Source organism: Megalops cyprinoides, chromosome 17 (assembly GCF_013368585.1).
Source record: "Megalops cyprinoides isolate fMegCyp1 chromosome 17, fMegCyp1.pri, whole genome shotgun sequence".
NCBI classification, from domain to species: Eukaryota; Metazoa; Chordata; class Actinopteri; order Elopiformes; family Megalopidae; genus Megalops; species Megalops cyprinoides.
This window is the reverse complement of record NC_050599.1, coordinates 11,254,136-11,275,308: the sequence shown is the minus strand read 5'-3', so window position 1 is coordinate 11,275,308 and position 21,173 is coordinate 11,254,136. Positions and strand designations below refer to the sequence as shown.

Below are 21,173 nucleotides of genomic sequence, written 5' to 3'. Positions count from 1 at the left end.
CGATACAAACGTTTTCACTCCAGCTTCCACATTCTGCGTTTACTCTGGGCTCAAGATTAAGCTCGAGATCATCACAGGCTTGACCTCAATGAGGGAGTGGCAGAGAGAGACAAACATGCTGCTGAGATTCAGATGCGACGGGGCCTTCTGGCGTGCGTGAGACCCACCAGCACGGTGCTGAGCCAGTCCTCCGCCCAGGTGCGCACCCTCCCCCAGCCCGCGTTCAGCACACACAGCCGCTCCTCCAGCACCACGTCGCTGCCCTCCACCAGGCACTGCAGGGCAGCGCTGCTCTCCGTCACCCGCGTCAGGTCCGCCTTCCTCCGCTCCAGCTCCTTCAGCAGGCCCTGGGGGGAGAGAGGCGTGAGCACGGGCGTATGTACTCATGCATATACAGGCACACAAGCGTAAATACGCATACGTGTGTGAGCGCGCTCACACGCACACACACACACACACGCACACACACATATATGCACACATGCACACACACATGCATATGCACACACATACATGCACATGGAAAAAATTCACATACAGACACAACACATAGAAACACATGCATATTTGCATATAAGATACATACACATAGAAACCCATGTTACATAAGCACACGCATAAATAAGCAATCACACTCAAATAAACACATCACCACTATCCTTAAAAAACATACACATATAGATAGAAACACAGACACATGTGCACATCCACACAGATACCCATACAGACATACACATAAACGTATAAACCAAAACAATGTAATAAGCATGCACACATACACACCTCTACATGAATACACAAAATCATGATCAAGCATTGGTCAAGGACAGGATTCCTGCCCAACGCTTCAATATCATTCATCTGAAGCACTGACATAGCTCAATTAGGACAGTGTATGCAAAGGCTCCTCATCCTGCTTCACATCAGCTTTACTTCTCTTTTCGTCCTCTTCGTTTACGAGCGACTTTACTCACGTTCGCCCAGGCGATCTCGGCATCGATGTCCGCTGGCATGTCTCCTGAGGAGTTCTTCTGGTTGAGGACGGCTTCTGTGGTGGACAGCCACTCCTGCAGAAAGCCACTCTCCTTCTGCAGTTTCTGGGACAGCACAAGCGCCTTCTCCAGGTCCTGCTTCCCCTCGGTCACCTGGGAATGCACAGCCGTGTGGAATATTTACTGGAATATGAATGTAAGATGCAACTGGATGCAATCGGAAATAATCACAAAAATTCTTCATAAGAATATACTTCAGACTTATATACTTACTAAATAATATCCATCTTTCACACATAACATATTTATTTCTCAAAAATACATTGGTTCTGGGTTATCAAGTCTTTTTCCTGGTATATTATCCCCTAATGTATGCAAAACATAGTAATTGCATTGGATGACATGAAAAAGTCCAAGAGGGCCATGATAACGTAGACTCATCGAGCAATCTGAACCTTGCCGTCGCTACCACCGTACTGATATCCCTCGGTGTATGGCTGAAATACAACAATGTATGAAAAAAAGAGAAAGAGTACAACAGGAGACGGCAGAGGATGTTACCTGAGCGCCCAGGTCGTTGTAGAGCAGTTTGAGGGCGGTCAGCTGCTCGTCCATCGCCTTGGGGTTCTCCGTCTGCTGCTTCTGGACGATCTGCCGGCCCGTCTTGATCACCGTCTCCACCTCCAGCTTCACCTCGCTCAGGATCTTATAGAGTTTCTGGGACACAACCACAGGAGCGACTGTCAAGACAGGACGAGGTGGGATCGGGGAGCAGGGAGAAGCTATGGGTGCGCCGAACGGGGGAGGCAGTGCGAGCAGGGACGAGGGACTGCTCGCGGTCGCCTTGCGCAATCCCCAAAACAGGAAGCAGCTACAGCCTTCCTGACAAACAGGCGCATTCAGATGAGGATGGAAATGAGACATTAGACGCTGCCTACTCCCAGCCTGAGGGACAGATGCATGCATGTTAATTCTGTTTCAGGACACAAGCAAGCCAATCCCTGTGATGTTTCCTTCAACCATCTGGTTGGAAGGTATAACTGACCCTGTTCGGCATTGGCCTGAGGGAGTGGATGTGGTACTATCTCAGGTAAGCAGGGAGCTGCTATCGCAGAGACACAGGTGTACAGAGATGAAGGCTTTTAGGCAATGGGGATGTCGTTTTACCATGCAGCCGTTTAGGTGGGCCTGGATCTGCTCTGGGTCCACGTCTCTGACGTCCAGCACGTGAAGATCTGCCTTGGCGCTGTCCAGAACCCGCTTGCAGTCCAACATGCGCTGCTCGAAGTTGGCTGGCTTCTGGAAGAGCTGGAACTTGGTGGATATCTCTCTGAGTTTTCTCTGCAGGAGAAAAAAGGGTTTGAGCAGTCCGTTTAAATGGGGTTAAATAAGAAACCCCTGACACATGAGCAGCCTCAGTTACTGAGCACTGGCTGCATGATGAAATTAATCAAAAGTTGAAAAAGAGCTTAATTATGTGGTCGAAAGACGTGAAGTGTTTTTAAACTCAAAAGTAAATCAAAGTTCAGTTCAAGACAGGAACTTTTTTTTTTGCCTTGATGTACTGTAGACTACACGTAGACAAAAATTTATTTTGTTTTTAAAACAGTCTCTTAATATTGTAGATATGACACAGTCCCTGCTCATTACTGAATGAACCCCCCGTGATTCATAGCCGTGTCCCCCGCTGTGGAACTCACCTGCAGCATGTCCAGCATGGTGCCCCCGCGGGAGGCCTTGCCGTCTGGGCCCACGGCCGGAAAGTTGCCCACGTTCCTCCTGCGGAGCTCCTCCAGCTGGGCCTCGTGGGCCGCGATCTCCGCTTGGATGTTCTGGCACAGGTGAGAGAGGTGCGATTTAGACAGCATCGCGCATTGCGCTTCATTTATTAAAACGGGTCCATCACAAAGGAGCATTTGTGCATTAAATAGCACATCGTTGCATCATTAACTTCACTTTCTTTGGACATGCACCATACATACTGATATGCTTTGCCACGTTTATTACAGAGTATTGCCTTAAAAGACAGTGCCAGGTAGCATTTTTTCTTTCAGCCTGTTGCTGTATTAGCGTGGAAAGCTGAGAGTGTTTCTGACAGCCGGTGGGGTCCCGCACCTGGGCCTCCTGGGGCAGCTGCAGGGCATCCACCCTGTCGGTGAGGTAGGAGGTGAGAGTCTGGTCCAGCTGGGCCAGGGAATCCTGCAGCGTCTGCAGAGTCTGCTCACTCTCACGCAGCTGCTGCAGCTGCTGCTCCAGAGAGATCTGCCTGTTCACGGCCTGGGGAGATGCAGCACAACGCACAATGCACATACAAATCAGCAGCACCAGCCACACACACTGTCTATGGGAGAGCACAGCGGTCAGCAGATATACAATGCACACACAAATGAACACACACACACACGCGCACACACGTGCGCACACACACACACACACACACACAAATGAACACACACACACACACATCTACCTATACAACACAAGCACACACACATACCCACACCACTGGGGCACCAAACTACTTTAAAGTGGAAACATAATTCCAACAGAACATGCTGTGCTGAATATAGTCTGAAATACACATTGGATAGTCTGTACTACTAGATGTGTAACAGTAGATAATAGTCTTTAAAGTGCTACTAAAAGTATTTAGTCACATAAATATTTAGTCCCATATGGGCAGCAGTGTGGTATGGTGGTCAGGAGCAGGGCTTCTAACTGAAAGAACACTGGTTTCTTTCCCTGCTGTGGCACTGCTGTTGTACCCTTGAGCAAGGTACTTAATTCACAATTGCCTCAGTAAACATCCAGCTGTACAAATGGATAAAATTGTAAGTTGCTCTGGATAAGACCGCCTGCTAAGCGACAATAATGTAATGCAATGTAACAGGTATGATCAAATTCCACTTCGACTTACGCAGTGCCATGAACACACAGGCGATAAGCAGAGAGCTATTTCAGGGCTTGGCAGACTGGTCTCTGTCCGTTCCCGGGAGGCTCACTTACCTGATGGCTGAGCTGGTCATAGCGGGCGTTGAAGGCCTCCAGCTTTTCACTGATTATCTCATCCAGGATCCCACCATCGATCAGCGTCTGTCCCAGCTCCCGGATCTGCGTGCGGTTGTCTCCTGGGTGACGCAGCACCGACTCCAGGGACTGGCAGAGACAGGAGGGGGGACATGGTGGGGGTCAGAGTGCTTCTTGCATCAGGAAGGGAAGTCAAGATGTGATGGGTGACTGAGGCTTCATGAATCCCGCAGTGGATTGAGCCGTGATGCACTGCAATCAGTTGCTGATTCTTATGAACCCAACAGAAGACTTTGCTCTCCATGGCAACACAATGTGATTGGTTCAGATCAGTGGGTCAGTGATAGGAGGGCCATGCAGCCCCTCTCTCCTCTCTGTGGAAGAGATGACAAAAGCACAAGGTGCTGTACCTCCAGGGCCTCGCTGACGGCCTCGCTGCTCTCCGGAAGGTTCTCCGTGCCCTGGACACGCTCCTCCAGGCTGTTCAGCCAGTTCGTCTCCAGGTCCAAGTACTGCAGCAGCTCAATCCAGCAGGACCACACCTCCTGCCAACACAACAGGCCAAGAGTGTCTTTAGATCAATCATCGACTGTGAGCCAATCAAGAAACCCGCATACCTGCCCGGTCAGAGATTAAAGGTCTCTGGAATAAGTATTTTAGCACTAACCCTGGAAAAAAGTGTCTAGTCAGACATATAAATCATGCATCGATTAAAAGAGGTCTGGATATTTTCAGACCACCTTTAATTCTCATTCCTAAATGCTGATGGGTGGGTGAAAGATGGGTGTTAGCAAAACTCAGTGACAAACACTTTGTACTGCCAACCAAAATAAAACCCCAGGGTTCCATTTTTACTCCAAACTGTTTCACACTCAGAGGTCCAATCCCTATATTTCTCCTCAATGTTTTCACCACACATTCCTCTGACATTAATTTCAAGTGAACCTTCTTTTCTCAGAGTTGTTTTCATTTTCAGAACGCAAGTACCTCTAAAGTGTGGCACTTGCTCTTGAATCGATCACACAGCTTTTGATAGTTCTTCAGGACTCCACCCAGGTCAGCTGTTAGATCCTGGCCACCAGGGGGCGACTTTGCCACCAGCATGTTGATGCTGTCCTTCAGTATCTTCACTCGCACCTCCTTCTGCAACACGTCCTCTTTTGCCCTCTGTAGAGGTGAAGGAAACCACTGGCATGACATGACCGTTTCTTTCAACAGCAGTCTATGTCATAATGACCTGACCACATTACAACACTGATCATTACATCTGCTATCACTTGCTGTGACCCTTGAACAGCGTTAGTTTCATATAAAACGTTTCAGTTAACAGGATTTAAAGTTAGAAAGTACTGTGAAATACTGGACAGTGAAAAATTAATGACTGCATTCATGTACAAATAAACCCCACTAATATCTGTACTGCTGTGCACACAAAAAAGTGTGCATATGACATTAACAGGATTAGTCTGACATTGAAACCTATCGCAGGGGGTTTATTAACAGAAGTGGTGTGTGAAATGAAGTGTGGGGAAAATTAACTGGGCTTCTTTGTACTTAAATGTGAAGCTCAGACTGGAAGGTCTTTCTTTATTAGTGTCTGTCCTCGTTTAATTCTACTGTAGACTCTACTGAAGAATCCGTTCCTTTATTTTGAGTAGCATTCCGTACTGTATTCAGTTCTTTTCCTTTTGTCTATGCACATATTTCACTTCTTTATCCACAGTGATATGCACAATGCTGGAACATAATGGCTACAGCTACCATATGCTGTCAATCACTTGGTCACATGAACCAATCAAAAGACATTGCTCTTGATAATAAAACAGGTCATTGACAGCACATAATACCTCCACCCACTTTTGGGCTCACATGGGCTTAGACTCCCATCAGCAGACTTCTATGCACATTGTTTACATTTCATAAGTAAACATATACAACAGGACCTCCATTTTGAGGTCAGGTGCCGATCGCAGCAGTGAAAAGGAAGTGTCCCACATGGATCTTGAGCCAGCAGCCTTCTGATTACTGATCCAGTTCCTTCAGGAATGTGCCGCGCTGCTTCTCACCTTCATTTCCTCCAAGGCTCCCTCCAGCTCCTCTGGACTCTTGTATTCAAAGTCCCTCATGAGGAACTCCTCATCGACCTGCGTCATCCATTCCTGCATCTCCGCCAAGTCCTTCCTCAGATTCACCGCCTTCTCCTGATTCTCCGACACGCGCTCCTGGTGGCTCAGTAGCTGCAAACAAGACCAAAACTCACTGTTAGCGCATGCATGCATGCACGCACACACACACACACACACACACACACCTTTTGTGTGTGTGGTGGGGAGGGGGGACACTTGTTCATTACGGATATGCCACTATTTGGCTTACATGGAAACCTATGAACTGTGGTGAGAATATGATTCAACATTTTTTGTTATTTTGTTGTTTATACACAGACAGTTCTTGTATTTTACTGTGCATTGTAACTCTTTATCTCTTATATAGGCCCTTCACCAGGGCTTTTTACAACAGGCATTTAGATCTTATACTGAGTGCACTTTACATCAAACACGTACGATAACTCATTTAAATAACTATGCATTTGCCCCAGGGTACAACAGAGTGCATAATGTGGGATATGACCATGAAAGCACTGAATAATGATCTAATTAAGAGGGGAAAACATACCTAGAGTTAAAGGAGAATTCCATCCCTATTCCATCCCACATTATTGCTCCCTTTAAAAAGTTTAGGTTTCTGTGCTAAATGAACCACCCTAATATCACATTTCTGCCCATTGTCGAGAGGCTAATTTAAAAGGAAATGCAACAGAAGGTTTCATAGAATACATTACAGCAAAGCAAAGCAAAATAAAACACAGTATGAAATGAAATGGATGGTACAAGGATACAATGACAAGAAAAAAATACATTGCAATGACAAATACAGTGCCAATTCAGCATTTCCAATTGGGACTTTTTGTTCCCATTATAAATGAAAATCTAGAGAAACTAAAGCACAATGTTAAATGTTTACAGGCTGCTGTGGTTCGGTATTTCTGTCACTGCCTCACGACATGACGGCAAAGAGCGACCTGCCAGATGGCCGAAGCAGCCTTCCTCACCTGCTTGCTCAGCGTCTCCCATCGACACTGGTGCTCCTCGAGCTTAGGCTGCCCCCAGCTGGCCAAACCCGGGACTGCACCCGACTGCACCGCTGTCACATTCTCAGCCATCTGTTTCAAAGCTGTCTCCACGGTTTCCATGTCATTCACAAACTCCTGGAAAGGCAAGGACAGGAAACCCTCAGCGGCAGCTCTGGTAAACATTCCAGGAATTACAATGAGGAGGAGATACATGGCCAAAAAACACGATGTTAATATCCTTTGGCAAGCTATTATACTGTTACTTATCCCAAAGAGGCTTTAGTGCAGACATGTCTACAGAGAAACGTGCCCATCAATGCCAGCCAGAAAGGAGAAATGGATATGCACATCACACAATGACACCCCTACCCTATGTTGTATTTCAGCTGCTGGCATTAACAAAGAGCCCTTACTCGCATCAGGTTACATACTCATGTTTTAATCATAAAATACACTAGGCACTCTCTGGGCAGTGCAGAAAATAAAAGAAGCTCCATCAACAAAATAAATGACATGTTATTCACGTACATAAATACAGATGCGTCTTGGGTTGCATTCTTTATTATGGTCATAAAAGCTCATCTCCGCTAGCAATGTGTGTCTGGGTTTCAACCTGGTGCTTTGGACCTTAGAGATTATTTATTTATTGTTGCACATTGTTGCACAGACAGTGTACACTGTGTACTCTGTTCTTTATTTTTATAACACAAAAGTCAGTGTGCGTTTGAAGGTCGGCTTTATGGCAAGGTCATGGCGTGTCTGGGGGCGAGCCACGCCCCTGGGTGTGACAGTGACACAGACCATGCACTGGTTCAGCTCCTCCTGCAGTTTCTCCGCGTCCCCAAGGGCTGACATGTCCCTGGCCATCACAGCCTGCACCCCGTCCAGCCACTTGTCCACCTGCGCCGATGCCACCTGTCACAGACGACATCTGTCACCTCAAGGACGCTCCCAGCACCCAAAAGCACCCCCCTTTCTCCCTCTCCTCACTCAATGATGCCTTTCACATTTCATGTCTTCCTGCAACTGAAAAAAAAACCCTGTCTTGTCTTCACGGGCTACAAGATAAATTGGTTTGCCTTTACACTTCATGACGTCTTAGTTTGATGCATATGATTCTGGACTGGTGCCAACAACACTGCAAAATGAGCAGTGACAGCATGGGTTCAAAATAAATGTATCCATATTTATACACAATAAAATTAAATTTTAATTTTAATTAACAAATTTAATCTGCACTATAAAGACAGTAAGCAACCCTGTTATATACCCAGTTACTACACCCTTCCTTTAAAGGTTTCTGGAGGTTTCTTTTGAAGACATCAAGTACCTTATAGTCACTGACTGGCATGCCTTTAAGAAGAGGGATCAGAGGTGTTTGTGGAGACGACGTGAATGCATAGCAGCTTTAGAGCAGGTAGGGCGTGAATGTATCTGTCTGAGGGTGGTTGTACCTGTGCATCAGTCAGACTGCCTAGCAGGCACCGAAGTGCCCCCAGCTCATCCCGGGCTCTGGAGGAGAGCTCACTCCATCGCTGCTCATTAACAGGGTCAGAGGACTGCTGCTGCCCCAGCTCCTCACACAGCACCTGCAGGGAGTGGAGCGTTATTGCACTCGCTGGGAAAACACCGTGCGCTGACAGGGAGAAACACATCTCCCCCTGAGAACAGAGGCCTCAGCATTACTCCACTGCCTGGGATGAACACATCCACCCCTGAACAGAGGCCAGAGCCTTACTGCACTGACAGAGAGAAACTCGTCTACCCCTGAGAACAGAGAGCAGTGCCTTACTGTCAGGAGGCCAGATCCCTACTTGAGAGTCTGCATTACAGTAAAACAAGTTGAGACAACAACAACCTAGTAAAGGGGGCTGGATATGGAGATACCGAATACTGCAGGAGGGCAGTATAAAGCACGGCTACTGGGAGCAGGAAAGACGATAGGACTGTGACACGCTGAGACTTAAATGATGAGGGGGCGTTCACTTCACCCCCGTTCCCAGAGTGTGACACAGCTCTGGGCTCCATGTACCACCTCTCCGATAATGAGCTGTGTGGCCAATCTAAACCCCCAAATCCAGACAGGGACTCTCCCTTCACAGCTGCCCGGGCTGCGCCCCTGCCGTATGAGGGCACAGAGTAGCAGCTATTGTCTGCCAGGAGGGAGACGTGTAGCAACAGGCGCTTAGCAACGAGGCGGTAACCCACCACTCCATCAGTAACGCTCTCTGCAAACCACAAGCAGGCAGCGTGCTGATAACACCTGTCAAATCCACCATCTGCCTCTGGGGGAAGCAGGCCTTATGCATCGATGGGCAAATGAATAGGTGCCTAACTAGCTTTTCTTGACCTCCCCTGGAGTGCCGGAACATGACAGGATATCAGCGCCCCGAAACTCGCCTCAGCTTTTTGCACTGCCTCCTCGGCGGTTGTCACGTCAACAATGCCAGCCCGAAGAGCGCCGATCCTGGCCTCCATGTCCTCAAACACCCCGGGCGTGGTCTCCGCTCCATCCTGTTCATCCTGGGTGGGGATGCCTGCAAGGGCTTTACACAAACATGCAAAGTGTCAGGCATATCACATACCAAAGGAATGGCATTTATGTCTGAAATCAATGTGATCAATGTCTTCACTTCTTACTACTATAAGAATGTATTTTCGAAATACTAAAATGACATTAAAAGCATTGATAAGGCAATGGATGGATTATTTTGGAATACATCAATGTAAATTATATGAGACCATCTATCATTAACAACAAGTACTTTCTCTAACATATGTCAAATAGGGCCTCAAATGTCAAATATATAATGCTTAACTGAAGTGTGGTGCAGTTCTTCCAAATGGCCACTAGAGGGCAAAATAGCTGTTCAGAGACAGCCAAGATTGCTGTGGGTTAGGACTGCACTGTGGAATAGCCTGTGCTTGCCAGCAGACCAGATGTTTGGACTTCTCGCTTCATAATGGAAAGTGCACGACCAAAGACAATTAGGTTTTATAATTCCTCAAGGCCGATGATTCATACATCAATAACGTCTCATTACCACAAATCTAAACCGCCTTCACCAACCCATCCGACAAGTCCATGAGCAAACTTCATCTGTTCATTTTCATTTAAAATACTGGCATAAACAGTGGCTAAACATGTCGTTTAGCAGTCATTCAGTCTGGTTAACATAAAACCGATTATGCAATTCCTGGAACCTGGAGACAAAAACTTTGCTTCAAATATAATGTATATATGCGCACCCAGACACACAAAAAGCATTCCAGTGCTGATTTACTCCATGACGAGGCCGTAAAAACCTCTGGAATGTGTCCAGCCATGTCCACCTCAACAACACAGATGTCAGCCCGGCTGACAGACGGTAATTAATTTGCCACGCTGGTAAATGTTGACTCCGGTGATCCTCAATCTACCGGCGAACACATGCTGTCGTCGGACCCATAAATACAGCTTTTATTGCGGGATAACTTAAGCCTGTTGCATAATTTGCCAGTGTTTACATACACGCAAGACACATGGGCTCTGTGGAGAGACAAGTACCCAGCTTGGAAAAGACTCTCCCACTGAAACAAAATGGTTTTCTTTGGCCCTGTGCCAGCAGTGCTGAGCTCTAAAAGCCTCCAGGGGCTCTGCGCACACACTTTCCTTCTAAGGTCAAAAAGACAAATGCGCTTCTCCTTTTTTCCTCCCTGGTTCAACACCGCCCTCATAAATTCCAGTCTTTAAGAAGAAAGGCTGACAGTTTTCAGAAGTCAAACCACCTTAAACACAAATAGTTGAAAGTTACCGGGACTACTTCTGACCAACACGCTATCGAAAGGGAGCGCTTCAGAAGGATGCCTTCTCCAGGCTGGGACGCATGTCCTGTTTGAGAGCAGCTCTGAGGACCGCAGCGCTGCTATGTTCAGCACGCGGTCGTCTGTAATCTGTGATCGTTAATCTGAAGCGTGGCCGTGATTGTAAGCGCTGCTCTGACGTCTCACCTGAGCTGAGCTCCAGGTCTTTGTTCTGCAGTTCCTCCAGCAGGGCTGCGTAGCGGGCAGAGAGGGCGGCCGTGTCATCCTGGATGAAGGCGGGAGCCGAGGGCTCGCTGCCCAGCGTGGCTGCATCTGCGGCCAGCTGCTTCATCTGAGGACCGACAGCCACCAGCTCAGCCAGTCTGGCCTGGAAACAAGCGGCACGAGAGAGACTTCATCTACACAGCCTCAGTGCTCGTGTAGCCATAGAGCCACAGAACAAAAGGTCAGTTCTTTAAACCTATTCAATCGGAAACACATTCTACAGCAGACACTGTGCTATATCACTCACACATGATGCAAAAAATAGAAGACTTCAGAACTGCACAGGATGGCAGTTTTAAGTCAGGGAAAGTGTTTGGTTGGAAATATCAAACATTTATCACAATCCACATTTTCAGGGCTTCATCATAATGTCCACCCAAACTCTCTCCCTGGGTGTAGTTCTAACTGGGTGTTTTAAGTGAAGAGAAAACTGGCAGAGAGAGGCCCCTGGAGCCTTTTTACGGTATGGGTGGGGTTGAATCTGCAGAGGCTGACCTCACAGGCCGCGCTCTGTGAGTCCAGCGACGTCTCCTCCGCCCCGGTTCCCGCCGCGCCCCTGAGCCACTTCTCCGGCCCGCTTATGGCCCGCTCCAGCCCCTGCAGCTCGGAGGAGAAGGCGCTGATCCGTTCCTGGAGCCGGACCCTCCCCTTCAGCGCCTCCAGCTGCTCCCTGCTGTTCCCCCACTCCACCTGGACCGTGTCCAAAGCTCCCCTCACCTCCTCTGTGGACTGACCCTCTGCAGGGGGACAAGCGTGACCAGAGAGAGGACACTTTAAATAAACTGCAAAGACTACACTTTTTTCCCCTCTAGAAATGCAGTTAGTTACAGGGAGGGTCTGTGAATAAATACAATGCCCATAAATGAAAACTGGCTTTTGTTTTTTTTTTTTTTTTCCCCTTTCATTTTCAAGGGGGTGTTGTTCAGAATCAGAATTGGCTGTTCTGTTGAATGAGTAATTTTATTAATGCTACTTAAGATTTACACTAGAAAAATAATTTATATCAATAACATACAAACTACCTCACAATAAACAAATTTCTTAACCTGTATATAGAGTACTTTACCAGAGAAATTACAAGACTATTAAAATGTAAAACTATTTCACACTGAAGACTGTAACTATATAAACTTCTTTTGCACTGCACCTTACAAATTCTTCTGATGGTCTTAAACTTGTTGCATATTATAAAGGTTAAGATCTGACTTTCAGTTTCACAGCCAACGATGAAACACCACTACATCAGTGAACTTCAGTCTTGGGGGCGCAGTCGAGCTTACAGGACTAAGGAGTGGAGTGTCACTGTATGTATACTGCGCATTTGCAAACAGGGTCACAGGGTTTAAAGTCCAATGCCAACAAAAAGCTGCAAACAGAAACCAACTCTCTAGCTAAGATGGTCCACACTTTAGCCAAGATGGCATGCACTGACTGGCCAGTACTTGTATAGAGTAGGTTCACTGTGGGGTTAAATGCAGGCTGGCATTTGCATGCTATTGCACAGGGCAGCAAGACTCTCACTGGAGGCTGTCAAACGCGCAGTTCAGAGCTAGAGGCTAACGAGAATGTATAAACAAGCTGTGGACTTCATCTTTCATAAGAACATCTGTAAAACATCACACAATGTTTCATCCATCTAATTATGCCAAACCATGTTAGGAGTGCACAGATCATAAACTTTCACCCCTCCTGGAGGAACATCCTGGTTTTTTGGAGACTGGCTGGTAAACAACTCAGTTTTTTTTTTTTTTTTAACTAGCCAGTTTTCTAGAGATCCAAGAGACTTGATTCATCCATGTGTGAACAACTGTATTGCTCCTCAAAATGATTTCACTACCTTATTGCTGGTCACATACTTCCACATTTGGCTTCTTTCTCTCCATTGCATCCAAGTGGATGTGCAGAAATTACATTTGGAGAGATAAGGCATGTTTCTGACTTCAAAGGCTAATAACGCCTACTGTCACTAAAATACAGCAATTAGAGTATGTTCCTCACCATAGTGTGTCCTGTAAATGTATGAGGCCTAAATGTATTTGCTTTTCCATCCAGTTTTTCCATTCATAGTAATGGAAGAAGTGAAACAGAACAAAAAAACCTACAGTAACAAAACATACAAATCTCATATCTCATTGTACTGGCAAAAACATCTACTGCAGTTAAGTCTAAAGATTAACAACACCAGCAAAATGCTCAACAGCTATGCCAGAATGCTAATAATACCACCGCTTAACTGTTTGCACATGCGACTGGCACCAAAGTGCGCCATTCTATAAATACCCAAACTCTTAGTCAGTGGTATTTTTGGTATCGTGAAAAAAAAAAAACAAGCTGTTGTACAGAGTTGATAATAAAATTCCAACCCACAAGTTCAACAAATTCATCAGACCTGAGGTAAAACGTTTTTATAGGACACATGAAATACAAGTCGCATCAGTAACCCAAAGGAAAGCATAACAACCTCTAACAATACGTATGCATATCTACTGTATATTGCCTATATATAGCCGGGAATACACCACTGGCAGAAAGGGCACTGCATGCTTTTGATTATTTCTGTGTGGGCAGCACAGAGTGATTATTACAGCAGTGTACTCTGGAAGTAGAGGGTCATGACACTGAAGCCTAAAGGGATAACACAGCTGCGCCTCTAAGCAAGTGTCTATACCTCCGGCACTTAAAATGAAAACGCTCAAGTCAGAAGTAAGCAGCGTCAGGGTTTCTACTATGTGTGTTAGATGGGTGTACCTTTCTCCATTTGCTCTACCAGGCTCTGCGCTGCTTGTGTCACCTCCACCACCTGCGGCTCCTTCTCTGAGAGTTCCACCTCCAACGGCTGCACAGAGAGGACAATGACAGGTCAAACTACACAGCTCACGTCCCTGATGGCAAGAGACCCAGCCACCACCTGGTCAAAAGCACTCACTGGAGACAACTTAATCTCGCCTACCCAGCTCACCGCACATCATTCTCCGCTGGACTAGAAGTTAAATCCTCCTCGGTCTCTCCTGTGCCCTTTACGTGACCCACAACCCAAGCGAAGCGAACTCTTACCTTGAGTTGTTTTGCGATGTCAGACATCTCTCGTACTCTCTGGTAGTCAGTGAAACCCAGGGCTTTGACGGAAGCTTTCCACTGGGCTATCCAGTTCAGGATCTCGCGGAAGTCATCCTCGATCCTGGCGGAGCGGGCACAAACAAAGTTGTAATGGCATGCAGACCGGAGCACCAAAGCTAGGGGTCCTCACCATTCAGTATGCAAATGAACTCACGGACATTACAGCCCATCACAAAAAGAGGAGCAAGCAAAACAAGCTGGCTCTTTACACACAGGCTCTGTAGTCCCTAACAAGGACCTGCTCATCACTAATAATATACACAATTCAGTGTTCTTCTTAAGCACAAGGCTGCTGCACTCAAATATAGGTAAGAAATCGCAGGTCATGCAGTCAGACACATGCAGATAACAGCAAATGGAGTGAAGCAGATACGATGAAGCAGACTGAAACCACATTGGCAGCATTGACCGTCGTGCAGAGCAGCAGGCAGGCTGGCACTGTGGGGCTGAACCTGTGGGCAGAGGCTGGGGGGGTCGGCTCTTACACTTTCCTGACTTCCAGGTCTCCCTGCAGCTGCCGTCTCTTGGGGGGAGGGGGCGGCGGGAGCTCCTGGGCCGACGCCTCCTCGGCCCTGTCCGCTGCCGTGGAGACCGTCTCCATGGCGACCCTCCCCTCGACCTGGGACATCTCGGAATTGGTCACCGACTCCGTCACCTAAGCGATGAGTTGAGTGAATGAGATCGGACGCGCGGGCCTGAGGCCGCTCCCTTGATGGAAGGCATCCAGCGCGGGTCTCACACACAAAGCCGCCCCGCCGCAACAACATCTGCCCCGCCTGTCGCGCCTTTCTGATTCAATTCCCTACAATAACCACTCTCTGGAAATACCAGCGCATGAGCTCCTCCTTAGAAACAAGCATCTTGGGCAACAAGTAAAACAGAGGGAATAAAGACAGAAAAAGAGCACTACGTAAAAACTGTTTTAAGCACATTAAAATGTAATGTCCTTGACTGACCGACAGTGGCTCCTCAGAGAAAACACACAAAGACCTCTATTCAGACCAACTATAGCGGGCTTTTTTGGTTACCTTTGAATGAGGCATTTAAGTAAGCGTTTAGATTCTTGTTCAACAAAGAAACTGTCAATAGCCAAAATTAAAGAATCATCTTAACGCTAACTAAATCTCATTACTCAAAGTTAAGGACTGAGATTATCAGATTAGGTAGCTACATTCCAAAACACTTGTATGTATCAAATTGGGAGTATTCCTTGGTTTAGAATGCTACAGAGAGGGTGGCCTGAAGGCTATCACTCTGACTAAGCCAAAAAGGGGCTGCGAATTGTACTCTGGGAAGATATTGCTGTGCCCACCTGATTGGAGCAGTCCTCCAGCTTCTGGACCAGGTTGTCCCATCTCTGGGTCAGCTCCTCCGTGTCTCCGCCGATCTGACTCGCAGCCTCGGCACTACGCAGCAGCTGCACCACGTCCTGCCCGGCGTCCGTCAGGTGGTCCAGAGTCCGACGCTTCATCTCCATGTCCTCCTTAAGGATCTGTGCACAGCCAAAGAGGTTACAGGTCACACACAAGCACACACACAGACTACCAACAGTCACGGAGGCCACACGCACACGCGCACACGCGCACACACACACGCGCACACGCACACGCACGCGCACACGCATACGCACGCGCACGCGCACGCACACGCACACGCGTACGCACACGCACACACACACGCACGTACAAACACAGACACACCCGCTAAAGGTGACGCACAAGCACTCAGAGACAAAGAAAAAAAACACTTACAGCTAATCTGCGAACATTAAGATTCATTTCATTTGGGTCCTTGAAGTTGCTGGTCTGTACTTGGTTCAGTGCCTCTTCTTTCTCAGTCAGCCACGCTTTGAACAAGCACTTGGAAAATAAAACAACAAAGAACCTCAGTAGATCTTATACCACATGGGGTTTACCATTAGGCAAATGCACTGATCAATGTATCTAATGTAATGTTTTCATAAGAAAGGGTCTGTGTCCCACACATATTGCTGGTCAGTCAGATATTTCCAAATGTCAGCAGTTTCTACATACTATCTGAGTTTTATGCTTTCAGGGGAAATATAATAATGGTTAGCAAACAATCTACCTGTCACTTGTGTACTGCACATCAGAGTGGCAGTATTTCAATTCACAGCTAACCATGCACTCAATTAAATCTATATGTAGGAATACTTTCATCATTTTTCTCCCGAGTCAAATGAAACATTGCATTTTCAAGCATGAAATCACAGCCCATTGATGGTTGGAAATCCCAGCCCTGACTCATATTCTAAATGGTGCTGCTCAACACAGCTATCAGTTTACCACCTTTATGCAACTGTTCCAAATTTCTGAACCAGTTCAAAATCACTACAAACGGAGCACTCAACAAAGTTGGGTAAAACCTAAAATTGTGAATGTGATGGACAGTGCTTGGCAAAACTAAAATCTAAGAAATACAGACCTGAGACACAGAATTGGCCGAGTGTTTAGAAGCGCTGCTTTGTCAATACTTCCCTGCTGGAACAGTGTTGTAATGGGTAAACCATTTTAGCAATGGCATGCTGAAAGCTGCAACCAGGACGCCAAAGCTGTGGCCCACGAGGTTAGCTTTATGCTACTTTAAACAGAAAAGAATGAGCCGCCTCCTCTGTTGGCTGCTGTGTTTATTCTTCTCTCTGCGGTGGTGCCTGCCCAGATAGCTTCCATGACTGTCACACTGATGCTTTTCAGTTGCTAGACACTCAGGTAAATCTAAGGGACGAGACTCCATGTCCAAATACCGAAGTATTCAAATATTCAGCCAAGGGATAACTGATTGATTACTTCCATTAGCATTAGAACACTCGTCAATTATAACCAATCAGAAAAGTCCAGAACCGGGTTCTCTCTAATCAACATTCATGAATGCGAGCCAGCACGAAGTGAGATCATTCGCTGCTGTTAATCATTTTCCCCTGTGTGTGTGTGTGAGTGCACATAGATTTCCTCCCTCTGGGTCACAGAAAGAAACAGGACGGCTATGCAGCACTTAGGGGAGAAACTCTTAATTAGATTATTCTTATACTTCATCTTCACAGGCACAGAGTCGTTTGATACGCGTATCCCTAACAAGTCTGAGTGTCACTCATCTCACCTGGTCCTCCACCAGCTGCTGCCACACCAGCAGGATGTCCTGCAGCTTGTGCCAGCGCTCTTCTGTCCAGCGACACACAGCGGCCCAGCGTTCACCCAAGGACTGCAGTGACATACACAGGCCCAGTTAGGGACAAGAACCAGGAAGCCAGGACGGCCCCATTACGGGCTGCCGTTCCACCAAGTGTCTCAACGTCCCCCTGCTGTTGTTTATCTGCTCAGTGTAACTACCCATATCTATCTTGTGTTTATACACATTGCATTCATAGAGACGTTGAAACACATTGCATTCATACAGACGGATACGTACTAGAAGAAATCCGGTGCCCCACTCTGGATTTAAACCCTCTGGACACACATGTAGTTACCGAACCACCATTCCACACTAGAGGCTAATCAGTGCTAATCAGAACAATTCCATAATACCATTACTCAGGTATTACAGCATTATTAAATCAAAATTATTTCAAATAATGGGACAGAGAAGTCTGAGGGTTCTCACAGAGGTGAGAATATAAACTGACCAACATAAAAAGAGCCATTAATGAGATCCTCCAAAAGTACACGATATATATAAAAAACACAAGTCTCTTTGCTAGGTTAACAATGTTATCTAGAATCATTTCATTTACTCTTGAATTTCATTTCATATCCCATGTTTGGATTTCTTGTATTAGAAAAAAATCAGGACAATTGTGTCTGCATTGCATTAACATATTGCCTTTGATTGTTGACAACTGATCATGTTCAACTCCATTACCACAGTCACTAAGTCATGCTGGCATTTACTTTTCCTGAATAATTGCACACTTTACCTGCAATTGGTCTTCCAGTGCAGCGGTGGCGCTCTCTCCACTATTCTCATCCACAACCACTACCATGTGGGTCAGGGAGTTCACCTTCACCTGTTCCATCTCCAAGTCATTCTGCAGTGCCTGCAATGACCAATCAAAACATTGCAGTTAAGAGTTAATAAATGCTACAGTTTAGTCTAGTTGTGAAGACAAAACATACAGTATTTTATTGTTTGGCACTTTGTTTTGTAGACCCAGACAAACAGCATTTTCAGTCAGAATTATGAACAAAATTGCATATGATACTTGAATAATATTTTCTTGTTCCAAAGCACAAGCAGCCAAGAATGCCTAACTGCCCAAACCTCAGACTGATGTACATGCACTACCAAACCACTCCAGCTTGGTTACCAAAACAAAGATTACTCAACACTAAAAAACACACAAGAGAGCAACACACCATCTTCAATGCACGGAGTGCTGGGTTACATTATCCTCATTTGTGACTCTATCTTTCTGGCTGTTACAGTGCTGACTGGTCCACTGTTGAATAACAGGCACTTGTAGGGCATGGGGGAGCTGCTACTCATCTGATTTGCAAACAAACAAGACAAGTCTGTGTTTCCTGCCCACTGAACCATCTGCCACATTCGCCCAGAGCTCAAGAGTGAGGCGCTAATGTGCCGTGTAGCCCTGCTGCTAAGAAGAGGACACAACTAGGAAATGACCCTCCTGTTCGTTTGACTTCAGTATCTGCCCTGTGATTATTACTACCCAAAAGAATCCAGCTTCTTCAATTATACCCCCTAGGATGTCATTTTTTATATGACCCCAATTTCAAAATATGCTGGAGAATCATCATGAAAGACAGCTTTATGGCACTTATTAGGATTCATACCAACAAAAAAAAAATCAACTAAGCAGGAACTCATTTGACAACTGCTGTAGAAAGACAAAATCACTATACTGCCATCAAAGAACTATAAATGTGTATGCAAACCAAAGATTAACAGAGCATGAAGGTGACTGAGAAAATCCTCAGATGTACAAAAAACAGTTCTATAATTCTGAGTGGTTCCTATATATTTGAGTGGAGGATTTTGTCACTCTGAACTATTCACTTCATCTGTGCATTCCAACTGTATTTCTGTAACTGTACTAAAGGAACTACAGGTGCTGCGCAAATCAAATTTGCATTGGACAACAATGAAGGCAAATCACTCACTGACCTTATGCTGCTCTATCTGCATCTTGTAGCCCTCCATGTTCGCAGCCATGGGCTCTGTCTCCATCTTTCGAATGCGCTCCTCCGTTTGCGTCAGCCAATCGGAGAGCTGCTGGAGCTGCTGCTGCTGCAGGTCCATCAAGACCTCGTGGAGCCTGGGTTTAGCACAGAGACACATGGCAATGCAGGCAACCTCCAACACAGCATGACAAGCCTCTATGTTGAACACATCCCATAATGCCATTACTCTTGTTTGGAGTGTTTCCTTCTGTGATCATGTAATTCTGGGGTTCTGTCTTCTTTTTTAACATTGTATACACTGAGATATTTTCCCATAACTGCCCTCTTGCCAGGTCGAAATCTAATGAAGACTATCCTTTGGCCCAAAATGTGTCTAACTGAAATATTGCAACTATATAAATAAATTTCCTGATATAAGAGCGAGTGGAGAGGCAATGTTAAAAAGTACACATGATGCCAAAATAAATATTACAAACGAATCCAGTGCATGAAGTTATAATTATTCATAGTGGTGCTTAAGGACATGCGGGCACACATCGTTGGCTCTTACTAGAAATGACGGTTGCAGCGTATAACACAGATAACACCAGACACAGATAATCAACACAGCTGTTCCCATTATTTTACCAAGGGCAACCACACTCATCACATTATTCAAGCTCAATCAAGCCTGAGCGACCACCGTTCTGCTGAAAGGTATTAAATCAGTCAGAAATCTGTGCCAGATCTGCTTAAGGCAATATTATATATGTGTGTTTATTGAGACCAACAAAGTCTGAGACTACTGTCAACATAACCTGGGTTGATGCTGGTTTCTATGGACACCCTTAAGATTAATGTATGTCTTGTTTTTGTAATCTGAACTCTTAAGATTCACAGACAGCACAATAAACATGATTGATTTCTGTGACACTACAATAGAAACATATGATTACTGCTAGACAACAGCATGAGAGACCAGAGGCAGTTTCACTCAGCCTGAGGGACACGGCCCCACACCCTGCCGGAGGGGTCGTGACCCCACGCTGACCTGGCCTGCCGGTCCATGCTGGCCACGCGGAGGCCCTCCCAGCGCGAGTTCAGCAGGGCCATCTGCTCCCGGATCTCGTCCTCCTCTTCCTCCGTCAGGTTGCCCTGGGCGATGAGCTGGTTGCCAGCCTGGAGCACGTTGCCGACGCTGCTCTGGTGCGCTGTCAGCTCCATCATGAAGGCCTGGGAGGGGGGGAGAGCAACAGTCAGCCAGCATGTCCCTGCCTGGAACTCCCCATTCAACCCCCAGCATCACAGGCGTAGAAGCGTGAAAAACCGCTCCCGGTCCCGGATCTGTTTTTGATTGCACTCCACGATTAACGAGTGTGCTGATTTAAACAAGGATCACCCATCTGCTGGCGACTCCTCTTGCACTGCATAATGTGGTGGCATTAACTCTATGCACTAAGAATTTGAAACACGGCAAAAAACGTTACGTTTTTTTAGTTTAACAAACAATCTTAGACAAAGTTAAATTTTTAAGTTAAAACAAGTCTCTCTCTTTTAATAAATGTGCTGTAATGTGAACATTCTGTACATATGGGTGATGTCTGCATTTAAACTGGCACACTTAATCACCCAGAATACTTCAGAAGACCACAGGCGGATTAATGGTGAGGGTTTTTTTTTTTTTTTTTTTTGCAGGTTTAC

At 46.2% G+C, this 21,173-nt stretch overlaps 1 protein-coding gene across 4 annotated transcripts in view; it reads right to left on the bottom strand.

Moving 5' to 3' along the window:
• utrn (utrophin) overlaps window positions 1-21,173 on the bottom strand; it is a 181,854-nt gene that overhangs the window by 124,243 nt on the left and 36,438 nt on the right. For all 4 annotated transcript variants that reach the window (XM_036549529.1, XM_036549532.1, XM_036549531.1 and 1 more), the window contains 25 exons: window positions 20,524-20,705; window positions 19,477-19,627; window positions 18,269-18,388; window positions 17,455-17,556; window positions 16,089-16,196; window positions 15,650-15,829; window positions 14,823-14,992; window positions 14,275-14,398; window positions 13,969-14,056; window positions 11,716-11,957; window positions 11,143-11,323; window positions 9,553-9,698; window positions 8,607-8,741; window positions 7,954-8,067; window positions 7,132-7,287; window positions 6,086-6,256; window positions 5,007-5,186; window positions 4,430-4,564; window positions 3,999-4,148; window positions 3,108-3,269; window positions 2,693-2,824; window positions 2,160-2,333; window positions 1,554-1,709; window positions 975-1,145; window positions 168-347 (listed from right to left, as the gene is read on the bottom strand). In XM_036549529.1, coding sequence (XP_036405422.1) covers window positions 168-347; window positions 975-1,145; window positions 1,554-1,709; window positions 2,160-2,333; window positions 2,693-2,824; window positions 3,108-3,269; window positions 3,999-4,148; window positions 4,430-4,564; window positions 5,007-5,186; window positions 6,086-6,256; window positions 7,132-7,287; window positions 7,954-8,067; window positions 8,607-8,741; window positions 9,553-9,698; window positions 11,143-11,323; window positions 11,716-11,957; window positions 13,969-14,056; window positions 14,275-14,398; window positions 14,823-14,992; window positions 15,650-15,829; window positions 16,089-16,196; window positions 17,455-17,556; window positions 18,269-18,388; window positions 19,477-19,627; window positions 20,524-20,705 — 3,810 coding nt within the window. The remainder of the gene's footprint in view (window positions 1-167; window positions 348-974; window positions 1,146-1,553; window positions 1,710-2,159; window positions 2,334-2,692; window positions 2,825-3,107; window positions 3,270-3,998; window positions 4,149-4,429; window positions 4,565-5,006; window positions 5,187-6,085; window positions 6,257-7,131; window positions 7,288-7,953; window positions 8,068-8,606; window positions 8,742-9,552; window positions 9,699-11,142; window positions 11,324-11,715; window positions 11,958-13,968; window positions 14,057-14,274; window positions 14,399-14,822; window positions 14,993-15,649; window positions 15,830-16,088; window positions 16,197-17,454; window positions 17,557-18,268; window positions 18,389-19,476; window positions 19,628-20,523; window positions 20,706-21,173) is intronic.